This window comes from Gobio gobio (assembly GCF_949357685.1).
Source record: "Gobio gobio genome assembly, chromosome: 22".
NCBI lineage: Eukaryota > Metazoa > Chordata > Actinopteri > Cypriniformes > Gobionidae > Gobio > Gobio gobio.
The window spans coordinates 19,792,160-19,813,925 of NC_137118.1; the positions used below are offsets into that span (position 1 = coordinate 19,792,160).

General features: G+C 36.3%; 1 protein-coding gene across 2 annotated transcripts in view; it reads right to left on the bottom strand.

The window, feature by feature from the left end:
* The window catches only part of exd3 (exonuclease 3'-5' domain containing 3), a 72,411-nt gene that overhangs the window by 49,671 nt on the left and 974 nt on the right, over positions 1–21,766 (bottom strand). For both annotated transcript variants that reach the window (XM_079804604.1, XM_079804605.1), the window contains exons 2-11: positions 16,069–16,140; positions 8,047–8,111; positions 6,773–7,120; positions 3,906–3,959; positions 3,688–3,827; positions 2,151–2,257; positions 1,959–2,032; positions 790–828; positions 535–701; positions 144–294 (exon numbers count right to left, since the gene is read on the bottom strand). In XM_079804604.1, the coding sequence (XP_079660730.1) occupies positions 144–294; positions 535–701; positions 790–828; positions 1,959–2,032; positions 2,151–2,257; positions 3,688–3,827; positions 3,906–3,959; positions 6,773–7,120; positions 8,047–8,111; positions 16,069–16,093 (1,170 nt within the window). In that variant the 5' untranslated portion in view covers positions 16,094–16,140. The remainder of the gene's footprint in view (positions 1–143; positions 295–534; positions 702–789; positions 829–1,958; positions 2,033–2,150; positions 2,258–3,687; positions 3,828–3,905; positions 3,960–6,772; positions 7,121–8,046; positions 8,112–16,068; positions 16,141–21,766) is intronic.

The following is a 21,766-nucleotide window of genomic DNA, read 5'->3' on the forward strand; positions in this document are numbered from 1 at the left end:
ACAGTTATTGGAGACAGAAAATGGAAAACAGAATCTTCCTTGTATTTTAGAAATAATTAAAGTTGAGGTTACAATATGAACTACATCAGTACGTATAGATTAGTCATAATTTACATAAATAAGTCTTAGTAGCAAAGTGTTACCTTTAAAACAGCTTCTCTGCACTGCTCAACTTTATCTAATGTCTCTACAAAGTGGACGTTTTCTCTGGCCAGAGGCAACTTGTAGTATTTTTGATGATCAGACTGAAGGGGTGTCCAGGACTCTGGTGGGCCGCTTACAGCACACATCTCTCTATGACAAGAATATACTTGTGAGGGTGATGGTTGTGTGTGTGTGTGTATGTTTGCATACAGGTTTGTCTATACTTGCCAAAGTATCTTCATAAATAGTGAAACATGTTAAAAACATGTAGGTTTGTGTGAGGGTTACAAAAAAAATATTATTATTGGTATGAAAATCATTTATGGGAGGTCTACATGAATATAGTTTTTTTTTTTAGATCTGTGCGTGTGTATTTTATTTAATACTTACAGCTCCTTGGGGGAAAGGCTCTGAATTTTGTCCCAGACTCCTATGGGAAGTCTGTTTCTGGGTAAGCTGTAATGTGCAGCCCACTGGGCAGCAGTCTGGAGGCTACAGTGTTTAACTAACAGCTGTACCAACTGAATCTGGAGCTCTAGATTACCTTCACTCATGGCCTGAGATCACACACACACACACACACACTTAAAACTCAGTTAAACTCAGTTAAAATGAAGTTCTGCATCAAACCAGAAAAAGTATTACCTGAACATGGTCTCTCCAGTTCTCTTCAGACATACTTTTCTGTCAAATACAATGAAGCAGACACATCACTGCAAAATATCACATACAGTATTCAAATGTGATTAATTTCTCAGTACTCAAAATATTCAGCGCCGGTAAATGAAGGGCAAGGCTTTATCTTATTATTCAGGATTTGATTGGTTATAAAACATTACATTTGATTATGTGAATTATTTTTTTGAAATATCTACTAATTTTTGGAAAAATAAATGTAAAACCTGCAACTCATTATACAATTATACCTCTTTTAAGAAAGAATTTCTGTATTAAAATATTTTTTTTTCAGGATAATACAACTGTCATGTCATAATGAAGAAATAACCTCATAAAAAAACCTTAATAAAAAGAAAATAAATACAATTTCACAAAAAGAAAACCTTATTCAAATGTTTGGCATAACCTTTTATTTATTTATTTTTTAGAAAAAAAGGGAATTTATATTTTAACTAAACGGCTTTACTTATTATTAATTAATTACTCATACTAAATGTATGTATATTTATAATAATTTATTATATTTAATAATGTTTTAATTAATATTAATCTTTAATCATATTTAAAACATTTAATATTAATTTAAGCATTATAATTAAAGCATCACATTAACAATATTATTTTTAATATTGTTGAAATATGAAAAACCTGTAGAGCAACACCATAAAACAGAACATGATATTAAAGTCAGGACCTCTGTAGACTCTCCTGATTGTGTCTAAGTTGTAGCAAGTCTCTTAAAATATAATTTGATTAAAGACCAGACAAGGTTAGTTCAGTTTGTCATGCTGTGCAACTCTACAAAAACATAATGAAATTATTTATGAATTAATAATTCCTTACATTTGTAATAATAAATACTGCTTGCCTTGAAAAATATATTAAAACACTTATGAATATAATGTTTAAGATGTGTACTTTTATTCATATTCTTTTATTTATTTATATTGTTATATTACCTGATGGTTGCACCAGATTACATATTTAATCACTGAACTGAAACTTTTCTTGAAAACGGTTTTTCAACCAACATGAATACAAAAAGTAGATTTCTAGGAACCTGACACAGTGACACCCTTAAATGTTTCTGACCAATGTGATGCAAAAAAGGCTGTGAAAATGGAGAACTTTCTCACCTCGCCAAAGGTTTTGTACATGAGAAACCTCAGTGAGTCCAGCTTCCTCTTGTAGACAGAATTAGAGCACAGACCTGTAGCAACCGAACCCCACGGGACAAGGGTAAACATCAAATACACACACACTCAGAAAGCATACAGACTTGAGGTGATGAAAGTGTCAAACAGTTGTGCGGTGACACGCTCACACACCTGGGTCAATGCAGAATTTCTCCATGAGTCTGAAGACATGCTTACTGAGCAGCTTGGGCTGAATCTGGTCCGTCTGATGTTTGGAGAGAACCAAGTGTGGGTACTGACTGCAACCACACAACACGTCACAATCACTCAGCAAACTCTGCATTAGAGGTGCACCGAGATAGACTTCATCATCATCATCATCATCATCATCATCATCATCATCATCATCATCATCATTGTTATTACTTTATAATCAGTTTCAAATTAATAAAAATCAGGCATAAAAAAAATATGTTACAGTAGAAAAGAAGGATAAATGATGAATAAATGAGCATTATAATATGACAGAACAAACTATTATTATTCACATAATTTTTGCATAAGTATATTGGGCATCTAAACTTTAAAAGATGGATTAATTAATAGTGATGATAAAGGAGTATTATAAAATGAGAGAAAATATTGTTATTCATTTAATAATAATACATTTAATATATATATATATATATATATATATATATATTTTTTTTTTTTTTTTTTTTTTTTTTTATATGTACTAATTTTACATAATTGACAGATACAGATACATTTCATAAGTGAAATCAGGCATCTAAACTTTAAAAGATGGATTAAATAATAGTGATGATAAATGAGTATTATAAAATGAGAGAAATTTGTTATTCATAATTTCATATAATAATAATACTAATAAAATAAATTAAAATTATATGAATATTTACTAATTGTACATAATCGACAGATACAAATACATCTCATAAGTGAAATCAGGCATCTAAACTTTAAAAGATGGATTAATTAATAATGTTGGATAAATAAGTATTATAAAAAGAGAAAATAAGCGATTATTATAATTATTATTATTATCACCATCATTTATTATTATTGTTCTTGTAAATGATAACAATATGCAATTTTAATTTAGACATTTTTAATTTCTATAGTAGAAAAAATTGCATGAATAAATTATGGATAAATGAGTATTATAAAATGATAGATTACACTTCTTATACTATTTATTATTATTATGATTATTATTAATAATATGCAATTAAATATTTATGAATGTTACCCAATTATTCACAAGTAGAATCGGACATGTAAACAATGTAAAAAAGATGGATGAATGATAAATGATGGAAACATTTATTGAATATTATAAAATGAGAGAATATATTACACTAGATTAATAATCATACTGGTCATAATAAAAAGACAAATACTATTAATATAAATGATCCAATATTGATATTTCAGATGAATCACGTGAAGAAATGTCCAGGTTATGTATGATCCCAAAATATTTTTTTTGCATAAAGAAAATCACACCTAATAAAGGGCCTTTTGATCTGTGACATTATTTTCACGGCAATTAAGCATATTTCTCTCATAAATTCTTAATTCTGTATTGAAACATAATGAACAATATAGCAGGGCATTAAAAAAAAATTTAATTACTTTGACATTTTTCAACCTTTCAATAATATTCAACATGTAAACCCATTTGCTTTGAACACTGATGAATTGTCACCTGAGCAGGGCCTGGATGTTGAAGTTGGGATCGCACCAGGAGTCCAGCAGTATGAGCAGCCGCTGCTGGAGGTCAGGATGGTCCCGCACATACAGCTCCGCCAGCGACATCTTGTCATGGAGAATGAGCGGCACACACATCTGCCAGCACAAACAGGGGACAGTGGAAGTAAGATGGAGTAAACATCCAGCTATATTCAACAATGTGGTTGAACTGACCTTTTCCATGTCAAGATCTTTCTGGAGCTCCACTTTGACACTGAACACCAACGCCTGGTTGAAAATACAATATTTCATGTTATTACAGCAGCTTATGCTGCACAACATGCTGCACATTGTATTCACATTGTCAAGTAAAAAACATGTTATATTATTGGTAATCAAATAGGTTGATGATATATATATATATATATATATATATATATATATATATATATATATATATATATATATATATATATATATATATGGGCATAAGTGGTGGGCATAGATACATTTTTTTAATCTAGATTAATCTCACTGTAATCTTGGAATTAATGTAGATTAAAACGGCTATTTGAATTCTGCCGAAGGCATTCAGACTATGTGTACTCGTAAGTGATCGTTTGTCTTTTTGTAGTTTGAATAATAAATAACTTCTGTCCCTTTAAGACCTGACGCACGCATGGATCCCAAACACTGTTCCTGTGAGTTGGTTACGACTGGGTTTACGTTAAAACTCACCAAGATGGGCATTGAGACATTTTTGAGTGCATTTGACCATTAATAAGCTGGAAAAAGGAGCTCATTTTTGCACTTGTATGTCAGAGGCGGCTTTATTACGGTATGTGTGTGTGCGCTTCAGTTGCGAGCGCAAAATCTGCGGGAATTAGTAGAATTAACGTTATGTGCAAACCCGCACAGAATTCAGACCTATCACACCAATACTAACACGCTGTCATGAGGAAAAATCTGGAAAATCAAGCAGACCAGCAAAACCAGCAGAACACCTGTTCGCCGTGTTCAGAGGGTTAACCGGACTGAATGACAGGAGGCGGGTGCGTGTCAACTCGCTGTCGGTCGGAGAGGAGAGCGCAGCTGATATCGATACTGTAGAAAAGGAGTATCGTATCGTTTAAGATATTTCAGTATCGATACATAGCGAAATATCGATATTTTTGACAACACTAGTAGGCATACACACAGGTTCGAAGACTCGTTCTCTCGCCCCTACAGTGCAATTCGGCTAGGTATAATGTTACATCCGCGCTAAACTATCAAGTTGAAAGTCATCATAGCTTGCGTAGTATAGACCCAGCTCCCAACCCAACTTTGAGAATAGATTAATGGCGATATTTTTTTTATCGCCCGATAAGAGTCTCACGTTAACGCAGCACGTTAAAGCCGATAACGGCCCAACACTAATATATATATATATATAATATTGATAATTGTGTTTTTTAAAATAAAAAATATATATTAATTTTTAAAAGTATGAAACCGTTTTCTATTAACATTATCTTTTGGTGCCTAATATTTCTTGAGTACGTTAAAGTCTCAATTGTAGATTATTTTATTGTTTATTTAATTTACACAATATAAAATTTATATTAAATGACTGTAAAAACAATTATTTTGGGAGTGATTCCCCCATTTAATGATAGAAAATGAGATGCACATTCAATTTAATAAACATTTATTTTACACAATTACTCAAAAATCACACGGAAATATGAAATATGAATATGAATGTGACCTCAGATTCTGATCATGGGTCAATGACATGACATGTATTTTTTGTGTCCGAATTCACAATTTTCCTAAAAGGAATTTTAATAAATACATGTCATATCAAATTGATCTACAATACTTCCTTTGATAAGAAACTCTTTTAATATTTTTAAAATTCAATTGACTTTTTGAGTTGTGGTGTTTGAAAGACCAAAAATGTCAGGTGGTGCGACCATCCGAACGTACAAGCAGAAAACAAAAACTGCAATAAACTTTTTCACCTCACAATTCCTTATAAATGAGGGAAAATTGTCTATCAGTCCTATTTCAAAACTATCCTATTACTTAAAAAAACGTACTTCTCCAAATGTCAGGGAGGGCGACTGAAAATGTTATGCAATGTTCCTTTAAGAAAACCATGTGACAGCATGTGACATCACACAGAAGACCTCAGAGGACCCCTTTGATGCAGTAACAATGTTAGTCACCCTCCCAAAAATATTAGATCATTTGACATTTTTGAGTAATGATGAGGTTGATTCAGCTTATCATTCCAGGTGGTATGACCCCGGGAAAACTTTGAAAATGTGTTGTAATTATAAAATGTGCATTTGATTTGATTAAAAAAAAAATGTATGTATAATATTGAGCATATGGTCAAACATTTGTATAGGTGTCCAAGTTAATGCCTGTTAGAATACAAATAATTTGTACAGTTCAAAACAAAACATAAAAACTCCTTATCGGAAAAAAAGTGTCCAGTTATATGAATTGGACTAAAAGGGCAATACACAAAGAAATGGAAAGGGAATTTACCATGTGATATGCATTTTAGACACTACAATGATTTTTACAATGAAGTTTTCAGTAGTGCTAAGTACATTAAATTTATGTTATTTAAAATTAATATATGGTTGCACCACCTGACATTTTCTGGGAGGTAAAATCAGAAATCTCGTTTAATAATGAATTAATGCTGTCTAAAAGCTGTAAAACCAATATGAATCAACACCATACATTTTTTGGACATAAAAAATGCAATTTAAAACTGTTTTGCTTAAAATTATTTTAAAACCTTATTTGTCATTGACCCTCATACAATGCTGATCATTTCAAAATGTCAAATTGGTCCAAAAACACAACATTTGTAAACTATTTGACATTTTTAAATCATCCAGGCCACATTGCACTCCCAAAATCATAATTATATTGGATATCATATTTTATTTTTAGCCCATAATTAAATATCAAACAAATATATTTTGCCCATAACTGGCCTGGGCTGTATGAAGCCATTTTCTTTTTCTTACATCATCGTATCGGAACATGTTGTGAAAGTGTCAATCATCTTAAATGGACTGGTAACTTCCCCTCACCTCTTTGAAGCAGCGGCAGTCATGCAGGAAGGCCACATGTTCTAGCAGCAGTGGTCTTTTCAGAGAGCTCAGCTGATAAATCTCCAGCAGGGGGTCCATGTACCCGGGATGAGAGTCTGTGAGGAGCCCCAGGGCTTGTTTCTGTAAACGTAGTCGGTCTTCTTCCCTCAGGTCATTCAGACTGGCCTGAGGATTATTGGGCCTCCAGCGCATAAACTCTGTGAGAATGAACTGGTTCAGTGTGGAGGTCTTGCCCTTTTGGACGGTAAAGCAGTCCTGCAGGAAGTCCAGCAGACCAGCCAAGGGCTCCTGCATCTGCGAGAAACTGTCCGCTAAAACCTGCCGCAGCTGTGAGAGAGAGGGGAGAGGAGAGAGAGGGGAGCTTTTCAGACAAATGAGACGGGAAATAATAAAAAAATAAAATAAAATAAATAATACAAAATTAAAAAATGATAAAATCAATAATAAAATCAAATAGATTAATCTAATAAAATATAAAATTAAATTAAATCAAATAAAAAATGAAATAATATCAAAACAAATTAAAATCCAACCAAATTAAAATCAAATTAATAAAAAAAAATCTAATAAAAAAAATCCAACCAAATCAAATCAAAATCAAATCAAATATATAAAATCATTTGAAATGAAACAAAATGAAGATATGGACTGATTATTAAAAATATATCTAATAAAATATCTATAAATAAAAAAATCTAACAAAATCTCCAAATATGTTAAAAAAAACATAAAAATAATATATACACAATCAAATAAAATAAAAAAATAATAATTTAATTAAAAACGTTAACAAAAAAAAATGAAATTACAGATTAAATATATTAATAATCAATTGACATTACTTTAATATTTGTATTACTTAATATTGTGTATTCTGCATTTGTTTATTTTCCCAAAATACAAATATTTAGCCATTGAATGTAAAACCTGGTCAATCTTGCACAATGATTTAATTTGTTCCTCAATTTACATTTTGTGTTATTATTATAATATGAAAATATTTAACAGTGATCCCAAACTAGTTGAATTCAGAACCAAATATCATATATAATTGAGTAAAGCATTGGAAATACATGACAGTTTCTTATACAAAAAGGGGGAAATGGAAGAAAACAGGATGGATGTGATCATCATGAATAGAGGAATTTTGCCGTTTGCTAGGCCCCTCGTGCACATCCCTTCTGTCAAGTGATCTTATCACTAGCATCTCACCTCTCACGCTCAGCTCGAGTCTAATTACATCTGTTTCTTACCTCCTCCTGCTCTTTCCTGTTCCACAGGCCACAGAGGTGCTCCTGCAGGGCAGCCAGGTCAACACCTGGGGCCAAACACATGACACCAGGGTTACACACAGTCCTGCCTGTCAACACTCATACGCTCTTAACTATATGTCTGTTTTTTACTCCACCTCACAAATTCTCATGCCACTTTTTATTAAATAGTTAAAGCAGAGAGTGGCAGGAAACGTTGCAAGCTGGACTCAAACATGTTTTTCCCATATGGGCACCACAGCGCAAACTGCCATTGCTCTGATGATTTTACTCGAGTGTTGTCATTCCTTTTCCAACATAAACTGATTTTATTATTTAAAATTTTCACCAAAATATATTTTGATCTATACACAATAACAACTTGAGAACCATTGGCATGAGTTTGGGCAGGACTACCTGTTTGACCAACGAGGCAATGTTTGAAAAGACATTTTATTTTATTAAAACTGAAATGCTTCACTTTAATGGTAAATGGTAAATGGACTGCATTTATAAAGCGCTTTTAACAGACCAATGGCCATTCAAAGCGCTTTACACATTGCCTCACATTCACCCATTCACACACCGACGGCGGTGTCAGCCATGCAAGGCGCCATCCAGCTCGTCGGGAGCAGCTGGGGTTAGGTGTCTTGCTCATGGACACCTCGACACTTGGTCAGGTGGAACCGGGGATCGAACCACCAACCTTCCAGTTTGTAGACAACCTACATGAACCACTGAACCACTGCCACCCCACTTTAGTTTAAATTCCAAATGAAACTGCTTTCGTAATTGCAAGATGTCTTTTTGCAATGTGACATTTCTAAATATTCAACAAGTAAAACCTGATTGCATCCTAAAAAGGGGCTTCTCTATATGACAAGTAATTGGAGAGGAGAGTTCGAAAAATCAATAAAGTCCACCATTAAAGAAAGTCATTACATCAGGGCTTGACGCTTACTTTTATCCCAAACATTTAGGAGCGCATAAATAACACAGGGGCAACGAAAATGTATGAAATCATTTATTTTTCTTAATTAAGGAATATGAGCAGATATTTACAAGCAAAATTATTTAAAACAATTTAATACAAAAAAATGATGCTTTAAACTATTAGTGGAATGAAATAATATGAAATAATAATGTATAATCTAAACATTGCAGTTTAGTTTATTTTCTAACCTAAATACAATTAATATGCAGAAAAAAAATCTGCATAATGTGGGACCGAAATAAACTGGGACTCTTATTTTTAAAATGTCTTTACTACTTCTACCTGCTCATTCAAACTCTCTTATAAAGGGAGATAAAATATGCACCCTTTCAACCAACTAAAACATATTACAGTACAAACACCATATATTAAACATTGTCTTAATTCACCAACAGTAGATTATAAATGGCTTGGCTTAAATGTGAGGTATTCACTGATACGAACTGCTCTGAAACCACAAGCCTGTAGAAAGCACAACAGTGCAGACCTCACATTTATTTAATAAAATCATCACATTTTAAAGTTTAATTATTACATTAAGCTGTGTCCCAATTCCTGTTTTCCCGCTTCAAGTTTAGGACATCTTGATATGATAAGAAAGACTTTTGTTATTACATTAAAGATACTTATAACTGAATTTAAAGGGTTAGTTCACCCAAAAATGAAAATAATGTCATTTATTACTCACCCTCATGCCGTTCCACACGCGTAAGATGGAACACAAATTAAGATATTTTTGTTGAAATCCAAAGGCTCAGTGAGGCCTCCATAGCCAGCAATGACATTTCCTCTCTCAAGATCCATTAATGTACAAAAAACATATTTCAATCAGTTCATGTGAGTACAGTGGTTCAATATTAATATTATAAAGCGACGAGAATATTTTTGGTGCTCCAAAAAAACTCAATAACGACTTCAATAGGGATGGCCGATTTCAAATCACTGCTTCATGAAGCGTTATTAGCGTTAAGAGTCAGTCATAACGCTCCGAACTGCTGAAATCACGTGACTTTGGTGCTCCGAACCACTGATTCATAACACTAGGAAGCTTCATGAAGCAGTGTTTTGAAATCGGCCATCACTATAGAAGTCTTTATTTTATTTTTTTGGCACACCAAAAATATTCTTGTCGCCTTATAATATTAATATTGAACCACTGTACTCACATGAACTGATTTAAATATGTTTTTAGTACATTAATGGATCTTGAGAGAGGAAATGTCATTGTTGGCTATGCAGGCCTCACTGAGCCTTCGGATTTCAACAAAAATATCTTCATTTGTGTTCCGAAGATGAATGGAGGTCTTACGGGTGTGGAACGGCATGAGGGTGAGTAATAAATTACATTATTTTCATTTTTGGGTGAATTAACCCTTTAAAGGTCCCATGGCATGAAATTTTCATTTTATGAGGTATTTCAACATTAATATGAGTTCCCCTAGCCTGAATATTGTCCCCAAGTGGATAGAAATGTTGATCGGTGTAAACCCGAGTTCTGGCTGTCTCTCTCTGCCTTTGAGAAAATGACAGGCCAGACGAGCCAATCCTGAAGTCTCCTGGTTTGACGTCCAAGCAGGAACGGTTTCCTCCCTTTCCTCCGCCCAGAGAATCTGGCACGCCCATGCAAACGCTGGAGAGATCATTAACGTTACTTGTGAACGAGTGAACACTGGCAGTTTCTCAGTGTTTGGATGTACAAATGAAAACAGAAGTCTTTCTTCAGTTCCTTCTGATCTGTGATCATTGATTTCTGATGTGTAGCTAATTAAGTTATGTATTATTCGTGCACACGCTGCGGCTTCTCTCTCTCCAGACAGAACGGTGTTTTCGTGTTTTCTATCTTGTGAGTCAGTGTTTTGTACGTCCTCGTCGCGTCTATCTGTTCTAAAATGTGCATACAGTCTTTTCTGTTTAACATCAGCAGTAACATCTTTAGAGATAAACCTCACACACGCCGAAGCTCGGCCTTCAACATCCCCGACCCCCAGTACTGCATCTGGCCCACAGCGGAGGCACCAAACGCGGCGTGAGATTAAGCAGAAGGGGGGTAAGCGTGAGGGTATCTGGGCTAGGCTAGCCAGCTTTCCCCACAATAAACTGGATTACATTCGATTACTGCTGTTGTGTCTTTGTTTGCGCTGTGTAAGTTACTCAATGCGCATCACTGACGCTATTCATATGATTGGAACATATCTAGAAATAATGCTTTAATCAAACTTACTAACTCGTTCATCTCGCTGTAATGGTACATTGCATGTGTTACAAAGTTGGTAGAATAATGATGAAGAGGACTCGGTGTGACTGGGACTCGTGTTTATTCAGAACTCTCAGATACAAACACAATAAACTCGCGCTGACAGACAGCGCTCTCATAACTCAGTAGTTACTATAAATAACTTTGTTAGCAATCGCTCCGTCTCCGTGATGTCCTGTTCACGAACGAATCATTCTTTTGAATCGGTTCTTTTTAGTGAACCGAACCAGTTCACCAAATCGGACTGAATCGTTCTAAACGGTTCGCGTCTCGAGTCAGCGCTGATCCATAATTTACTAACTTTCTGACATGAGTGACAGCCCCTCTGACTAGAAATAAACTAATAACCTGAAGTATATTCTAGTAACTACAACAGTTCACCCTGAACTGAGACATGCTGAGAGAACTGATGTGAAGTGAACACAGGTCCATCTGTCTCTGGCAGACTCGTGCCTGCTCGTGCCTCGTTAAACCACGCCCCCTCCGCTCATTTAAAATGCAAAGATGTCAGCCAATCACAACAGTGGGCGTTTTTCCTGAAGTCTCACAGCAGACACGCCTCTTGAAGCAGGGCAGTCAGCCACAGGGCAAACAGCAGTATAGAAAAAATGCCTTTTATTTCTAAATTATGACATTTTATGATGTAAAAATCATACTAACAATATAAGTACACCTCAGGAAACACTATAAAATAATAGAAAAATGCCATGCCATGGGACCTTTAAGACTTTAAGGATTTGCAGGGACCTACTTTTTATCCACATACGTACTCCTAAATACATTTTGCAGATCGCACATCTATACGCAAATGCTGTCGAGCCCTGTACATTTTGATGGAAGACTGCAAACAACGTATTAACAGGAAAGTAGTTTTTCCCATATAAGCACCACCAGTGTTGGGTAAGTTACTCTAAAAAAGTAATTGATTATTAGCTACTAATTACATCTTCAACGGAGTAATTCGATTAATGTACTAATAATTTTCTTTAAAAGTATTGCATTACTTATTACTTTATAAATCCCATATCAACCTTGACAAGTTGAACAATACAAGAATAGACATGAAACTACTTTTTTTAATTATTTCAAATCAATAATATAAAATTGCATAAATTATACTTGAACTGACCAAAGCACTTAAATGGAGAAAATTACATTAAAATGTACATTTTAACGTTAGATGTTAAATTTTGATGTAAATATAGCCTATAAAATATTCAAAGGTGCAGTGTGTAGTTTTTATGAGGATCTATTGACAGAAATGCAATATAATATACATAACTATGTTTTCAGTGGTGTATAAAGACCTTACATAAATGTACCATTATGTTTTTATTACCTTAGAATGAGCCATTTCTATCTACATACACCACGGGTCCCCTTACAGTGAAATCGCCATTTTGCTCAGCCATGTTTCTACAGTAGCCCTAAACGGACAAACTTCTCTACAGAGCGCTAGTCACTCTCTGCTGTCTCAGACCATGACATCTTTGTACTGTGTCGGCCACCGTAGCTTCTCTATGTGCTTCGAAAGGGAGGGGTGAGCGGTTGCAATTCGCAACCTCACTGCTAGATGCCGCTAAAATTTACACAGTGCACCTTTAATGCAATTATATCATAAGTACCTGTAATAAAATGTCTGAAAAAAAATAAGAGTAATCCATTTTCTCTTTACTTTTTCAAGGGAAAAGTAATTAAATTACAGTTATTAAGTACTTAGTAATGCATTAAACCCAACACTGGGCATCACAGCTCATTGTGTCAAGTGCATGTGAACTGCCATTGGTCTGATGATTTTACACAAGTGTTGCCATTTTTATTTGGGGTGAGACTACTTGTTTGACTGACTAGACAAGGATTGAAAACACATTCATAATCGCAACCCATTTAATTTCAGCAACGTGACAGATTTCAAAATATACAACAAGTAAAACCTGATTGGATCATAAAAAGGGGTGGTTATGACAGGTGGTTGGAAGGAAGAATTCGAAAAATCAGTAAAGTCAAAACGAAACACAAAAGAATGCGAACACTATTTTTTTACCCCCTTCAGAGCAATAAATCATTCGTAACAAGACCAGGAATGCTTATTAAAGAAAGTAAATGGAGTGAGTTTTGTCGTCATGTTCCCTTTCTACTCTGTTTTAATGCACTTTTCCCACCACCGTAAGACTTTACTAACTTTTCCCTTTAAATCCAGGATACAGGCTTAAACTATTTTACTTCCTTTGTAATGCACTCCTTGACTCCTTTTTTCCCAGTCAGCTATTGTTACATGTGGATACTTCACACCGCATTTGAATTGAGCAAAAAGGGTCAGAAAATTAACATTTAATACGCGTAACAGGGAGAGAAAGGAGGAGTCTATTGTTGTATGAGAGGTGTTGGGGCTTTGTATTTTGGGCAGTGATTCCAGGCCACAAAACTGTGAGAAGATGAGCCATTTTTGAGGAGGAAGGGGGAGCGAGACAGGAGCGGCCGGTGACAATGGGGTAACGGAGGGGAGGTATATGGTCCTTTGAGTAGCCCTGAAAGCAACTGCCTCTCTCATGCTGTGTGGCCAACACCTTTCTTCTCCTAGCCTCTCCTTCTTCCCAGGGCCGGTTTTCCTGTCCCCCCCGACTGGCCCCCCTTCTTCGTGTTTGTCTCGGATTTCCCCCGGAAAGGGCAACACGGTGGTCACGGTGTAAAAAATCCAACCTTCCTGACCGACAGCCTGGGAAAGTGGTGCAAAGGGCTTTTCTCCGTCCACCCCACCCCCTTTCGGCCCATCAGGCTGCGGAGTCCTGCACGGAGATCATCGTATTTGCCCCCAATACTTCCTGGGCTGTCTTGAACATTATTTAGGATAGTCTTTTCCCATAAGTAAACCTTCCATGATTGGTGCGACGGCACTGTGCACGCATAGTGCGATGACACACAAAACACATTATATTCTCTGGGCTTTGTCTCTACTCCACCCTAACCTCATTCTTGTACAGGCATTAACATACACACAAGCATGAGAGGAAAGTGGGGCGGAAGGACATTAAGGAATGTGGACTATGCAGCTAGTCAATGGGAAGTTCGAAAAGTGAGATTGAAGGAGACAGGAATTTACTTACAGAAGTCCATATCATCTATAACTTCCACTTGTGAAGTAAATTACACTACAAGCACTTTATCGATTAGATTATCCCTTTTCTTTAATGTGCAAAACTCGACGCCACAATGTTGAAGTTGACCTGACTTTCCCAGTAAAGGCCGGGACACACCATGCCGACGGTCGGCCGTTGTTGGGCTGTTTTGAGTGTCTTTCAGCTTAGTTTTTCGGTGTGTTCTGCACCGTTGGCTCTAGTCAGACTCTGTCTGTGTTTTTTGGGGCAGATTCAGCCTGAGAGAGAGAACTCTGATTGGCTATTCAGCTTAGCAAATGATTTAATGCACGAGAATATAAGCGAAAGTGATGAAAGCGGGCTAAGAAGTCAAGATGGCACAGACAGAAGGCTTTTCTAATTTTACATTCTTACCCGAGCATTCCATTGCACAAATATTTTCATAATAACAATGAGCCGACTGGAAGAAAGTGACCAGCATGATTGATATTCAAAATGGTAAGCAAGCACTGCTTTGTTTACGGATTGTATATCCGCTAGTTTTGGTTTCTCTTTTTGAATGGCGAAAATAGACTATTGATACCTGCTGATATAGACAGTTATTTCCTTCCACGCAGGCGCAGAACGCACATGCTTGTTGACAGTCACCTTTAGTCCTTTTGGTGTGTTCAAGCGCAGCTGTTTGGCCGACGCAGCCAACGCGAGGCAACAACACAGTCAGCTTTCGTTGCCACTATTTTTTTTATGTAGGCTTGTTGTGTCCAGGGCTTAAGCCTTTTACTAAGGTCATTGCTAGGGTATTCAGCATGGTTGCTAGGCAGTTGGGAATTGATCGGACTAGTTTCAATGAGTGGTTGAAAAATAGGTTTCGATGTCAGCCGAAGAGGAATGTTGTTTCAGAGATGGAGCATATTTCATTTTTATGAAAACAATGTCCCATTTGAAATAATGTGCACCAAAGAATTGTTTGCATAAGTCAAGGAACATATATTAAGGAAGTAAAAAGGGTCCATTTTAATTTTGGGGATGCACAGAAAATTCAGTCCAATATTTATTTTACCTATATACTTATTTAGTCAATAATTATTTTCATGTTGTTGCTCACAACCGCTAAATAGCCAATATTAAAATTATATACTATTTTGTCTAAATAAACAGAAAACATTGTAAATTAAATTTCACTCTTCTGCTCACCAAGGCTGCATTTATTTAAATAAAAAATTGGTAATATTCTGAAATATTATTACAATTTAAATTAACTGTTTTCTATTTGAATATGTTAATTTTTTTTAAAGCTGATTTTTCAGCATCCTTCCTCCAGTCTTCAGTGTCACGTGATCCTTCAGAAATCATTCTAATATGATTAATAACATTTCCTATCTTTATAGATGCTGGCAGTTGTGCTGCTTCTCAAGATTCTTTGATGAATGGAAAGTTTCATTTATTTGAAATATATATTTTTTTACCTTATAAATGTCTTCACTTTTGATCAATTTATTAAAATCTGACCCCCAAACTTTTGAATTTTGAAACTATTTTGTAAGCCTACTTGTTTTCATATTGACTCAAATACATACAGTGAGAAGTTGGTTCTAATACGAATGATCAGTAATATTCATGCAAGCTTTACCACACAATGCTTATTAAAAGTATCCATGGTTGGACTGATGCTTGAAACGTACCTTTTGATTGTCCTACCAGGCTCATTCTTGTACACCCGGTGGCGCTGTCTGAGCTCAACGCTTCCACACCCTCTGTGAAAGACAAGAATGATTGTTATGACTGTAAAGTGCATAGAAAAACTGATTCCCAACACAGATCTGGTTAACAGGCTAGAACATGTCTAACATTGCATAATTCTTCTACCTGGTGGATTTTATTAACATTAATCACCGGTTTATAAATGAAAAATGCACAAGACAAAACAAAAAAACTCTTCCCATGACTTCAGAATGCCTAGTTGTCTCTCAGTTACTGCAGGATTTGCTAGATGACCTCAAACAAATGAGTGTAAAATGCAAATTATTTTCCCCCCATGTAGCAATCCCCAAAAATGTGCAGTTTGGCAGCTGGTCCTAATATTGTTCTCACACATTCTCATGTAGTTTCTCTCAAGTCAGCAACAGTGTACTCTGTTAAATAAAAGTGTTATATACCACTCCCTATTGTATTTGCAATGCTTCAGGGGTGAGATTTACCTTCAGATAACAAGGGGAAACGTACAACAGGGTTTTTTTTTTTTTCAAGTTTGTTAACGTTACAGTTAAAGTGACTCGTGTTGAGCAACACGTGAACAAGTGCCTCAGGTGTCAGTACAGTACCCACAAGTACACATTTCAGTCTCTCACACACAAACACCGTCTCCCTCCCTGTGGGAACAGCAGCCCTAGAAAAGGCAGTCTGCCAGCTGGCTAGGCGACGTGCTTTAGAGGCTGAGGATGTTTTGTTTTTTTGGTCTGGTGTCTGGACTGTTTCTCTCAGCAGTCTCAGGGGAAGCTCCTGGCACTGAACTCCAAACCTCTCCGTCCTGACGCCAACTCACATCTCCTTTGGTCTTCACTGACATCTAGTGGACACACATGGCTCATGCAATAGCAAATCCTCCTCTGCATTAGCCTGTTTGGTGAACTGTGTTTCAGCAGGGGTTTCTAGTATTCTTTGACTAAAGCAGACTTATATGAATACTATGAAAACTATAGATGTATTATGAAGCTGTCACTATTCAAAGACTGCTTTGAATTCTATATGTATCGTGTACTAAGACTGACGTTGGTTATGTTGACGGAAGTTAGCCTATTTTCAGGCGCTGCATAATATCATTGCGCCGCTGCACCCATGGTACGGCTAAAAAGTTCCATGATTATTACGCAGGAATGAGAGTATAGTTCCTAGCCATATCGGTCTAGAAAATCGCAACTTTTCATTTTACGCCGGTCTTACACGCTGTAACTATACACATCACAACATGTAAATAGGAAAATGTTGGTGTTATTTTGTCACTTATTGAGCAGTAGGCTAGCTGGAGCCATTTACCTCCAGTCTTTGTGCTAACCTAGGCTAGCGGTGGGTGCATCAGACAGACTTATGGCACACACGGAGATGAGAATGGTATTTATGGACTTATCTAACTCTGGGGGATATGGTGAATAAGTCCCAAAAAGTCGGCATGTTCCTTTAAAGCCACCATATGGAATTTTTCGCCGCTAGAGGTCGCTTATTCAAAACAAAGCCGTAGCTTGATGATGCCTCGATTTCTCTGAGCTTTTTTTATACTGCAGACGACTGCTTCTGCTTCTTCCGGTCAAGCGTATGTGGGGTAACGCAGCGTTTGTTCTATCATATTAGATACATTATTTGAGTGTGTTAAAAAGTTATGTTATAATGCTACTATGAGACACTTGTTGCACACTGCAATAAGCTAGATCCATATTAGGCATCGAAAAACATGGTACTCGCAGTAAATCAAGAAAATAAGATTTAAACAATAAGCCTAACGGTGTTGAGCTATATAACAATGATTCGTTTTCTGTCTATGAATTATCCAAACAGTTGCTCACCAGTCTAATAAAACATAATATATTAAAGGTGCAGTGTGTGAATCTTAGCAGCATCTAGAGGTGAGGTTGTGACCCCTCACTTTCGAAGCACATAGAGAAGCTACGGGGGCCGACACAGGACAAAAATGTCATCGTCGGAGAGAGCAGAGAGTGACTAGCGCTCTGTAGAGAAGTTTGTCCGTTTAGGGCTACTGTGGGGCTGTACGATTTATCGAAAAATAATCGAAACTGAAATTTAGAACCTCTAACCGACTTATTTTTCCCATGTCGGTTATTTCGGTTTTAGTCACGTGACTCCGCCCCATCAGTCACATCAAGAGCAGTTTGCAGGCACACAGAGAGATGCAGGAGCAGTTATCTTTGTTTATAGATGCCCAGAATCACTATAGTAACTGCATGTTTTACACAGTTTATACAGGTAAATTAATTGCCGTTCTTCTTATAGCCTACGTACTGCGACACACACACACACACACGGCGCGCGCAAGCCCCGAAGCCAGATCGCTTTCACTTTCATCCTTATAAAGTTTGTCAAGTAAATGCGTTTAAAAGCTTGAACATTTAAAGCGATTGTGCACTATTCAAAAACAATAATACGGAAAACTTATCCGTTCAGTGCTCAGCTTTTTTCTGTGACACAGAGAGCCGAGCCGTGTCTCTGACAACGCGCGCGCGCCCTGAAGGCAGATCTCTTTCACCTGCGTCCTCACAAAGCTTTGTCATTTGTATGTGTTTTAAGGCCTGCCAGTTTGAACTTGAGCGATTTTACACCATCAGATGTGTATTATGTTGAACTAATGCCTGATATATTGTGACAAACGAACACTCAGAAGCTTGCACATCACGTGAAGATCGCGCGCAGAGAGAAGCGCAGAAACGCAGTGTCAACGCTGTCCTGTGACTAAAGTAAAGTCACTAAAGTAGCTTAGAAACTCAACCGTTATAGGCATAGATTTTATTACCTTTGAAGTACAAACCACAGCTTCATAATGAATAGAGACGGTATGAGTAATTCACACACAGAATCACGCTCTCATTAATGCATTCAAATAAATGTAATGTAGGCCTAATGTGTTCATTTATCTGTATCTGATGTACAAGCAGAAATCTGCCCCATCGACAATAACTGCTGAAAGTGAACCGTTTCCTTCAAGTATTTCACAAAGAAATGCACTTTTTCATTAGAAAAAAAAATTCCACCTTTAATAGTAGAAAATATTTACAGTAAAAACCTTATCAGGAACTTACTCAAAAACCTTATATGGGGAAAAAATGGAAAGCAAAAAATAAAAAAGCAAAATAATCGTTCATTAATCGTAATCGAGGTAAAATGTTCAATTAATCGAGGTTTTTATTTTTGGTCAAATCGTTACAGCCCTAGGCTACTGTAGAAATATGACGGCGCAAAATGGCGATTTCACTGTAAGGGGACCCGCGGTGTATGTAGATAGAAATGGCTCATTCTAAAGTAATAAAAACATAACAGTAGTACATTATGTAAGGTCTTTATACGCCACTGAAAACAGTTATGTATATTATATTGCATTTCTGTCAATAGATCCTCATAAATACTACACACTGCACCTTTAAAGTGTCTTTGGTGTTTCCATGGTTTCTTCTAAATAAAACCGGAAATTGAGGGTAAGGCAGGCATGACATCAGTGATAGGCGACACAGACTGTGTCCTGGTTAAAATTGCTTATTTCTCTGGATTTAAACATTCTTGGAAACATCTGGAATAATGTAAGTACACAAGTCAACAAAATATATAACATTGTTATATTGGTTTTTAGATATTTTGATCCAAAAATCTTCCATATGGTGCCTTTAAAAGTGAAATGATTTTTGTGAATCCAGTGATCAAATGCTGTGGGTCTCAGTTTTCCGTGATGGTCACATGACTTCTACAAACCTGGAAGACCTTCTGAACATATATAAGTAGAAGACTTTTATAGAAAGGAAAATAGTAGTAGTAGAAATTGTGAGGAATATGCTTAATTGTAATGAAAATGTCAAAAAGTATAACGAAATATAATTTTAGTATAAAAAATATTATTATAATATGTAACTTCCTGTTTTTTTAAGATATACGTTTATTACCATTATTTGCATGTGAGCATTTGTTTTTTTCAAATATGAAACGAGTCTGAAAAATGAAGCTTGCATTATTAATCTTGTGATTATATTTGTTAAGTCTCACATTCATCTGTGTAAATTTAGTAATCAGAAACCTCTTTTTTCTGTGGTATTGAAAGAATTAGAAAATAATATGGTTTCCTTTAAGGACAGTACAAACAAAAAAGCTGTTTTTATTCACTTTCTTGTACTTTATATTTTTGTATCCTTAAAGGTCCCATGGCATGGTATTTTTCTATTATTTTATAATGTTTCCTGAGGTGTACTTATATTGTTAGTATGATTTTTACATCATAAAATGTCATAATTTAGAAATAAAAGGCATTTTTTTCTATACTGCTGTTTGCCCTGTGGCTGAATGCCCTGCTTCAAGAGGCGTGTCTGCTGTGAGACTTCAGTAAAAACGCCCACTGTTGTGATTGGCTGACGTCTTTGCATTTGAAATGAGCGGAGGGGGCGTGTTTAACGAGGTCTACGACGCATGAGCTGCTGCCAGAGAGACGGATGGACCTGAGATAGAAATGGCACATTCTAAAGTAATAAAAACATAACAGTAGTACATTATGTAAGGTCTTGATACGCCACTGAAAACATAGTTATGTATATTATATTGCATTTCTGTCAATAGATCCTCATAAATACTACACACTGCACCTTTAAAGTGCCTTTGGTGTTTCCATGGTTTGTAACACATGCAATGTACCATTACAGCGAGATGAATGAGTTAGTAAGTGTTGATTATAGCATTATTTTTAGATATGTTCCTATCATATGAAAAGTGTCAATGACGCGCATTGAGTACACAGCGCAAACAAAGACACAACAGCAGTAATCGAATGTAATCCAGTTTATTGTGGGGATAGCTGGCTAGCCTAGCCGGAAACCCTCACGCTTACCCCCCTTCTGCTTAATCTCGCGCCGCGTTTGGTGCCTCCGCTGTGGGCCAAATGCAGTACTGGGTTGTACTGATGTTGAAGGCCGACCGGTCAGTGCAGCCCGAGCCTCAGCATGCGTGAGGTTTATCTCTAAAGAGATGTGAGTCTGCCGATGTTGAGCAGAAACTCACGACTGTATGCACATTGTAGAACAGATAGACGCGACGAGGACGTACAAAAACACTGACTCACAAGATAGAAAACACGAAAACACCGTTCTGCTGGGAGAGAGAGAAGCCGCAGTGTGTGCACGAATAATAAATAATTAGCTACACATAAGAAATCACTGATCACAGATCAGAAGGAACTGAAAAAAGACTTCTGTTTTCATTTGTACATCCAAACACTGAGAAACTGCCAGCATTCACTCGTTCACAAGCCATGATCTCTCGAGCGCTTGCATGGGCGTGCCAGATTCTCTGGGCGGAGGAAAGGGAGGTAACCGTTCCTGTGTGGACGTCAAACCAGGAGACTTCAGGATTGGCTAGTCTGGCCTGTCATTTTCTCAAAGGCAGAGAAAGACAGCCAGAACTCGATTTTACACCGATCAACATTTCTATCCACTTGGGGACAATATTCAGGCTAGGGGAACTCATATTAATGTTGAAATACCTAATAAAATGAAAATTTCATGCCATGGGACCTTTAAACCTGGCATTTTTTTTCTTGTTCGTTTTGTTTTATTTGTTCCTGTTCTGTAACTGTTGTTCAAGCAATAAAAAAATTAAAAATGAAAACAAAAAAAGTTATGT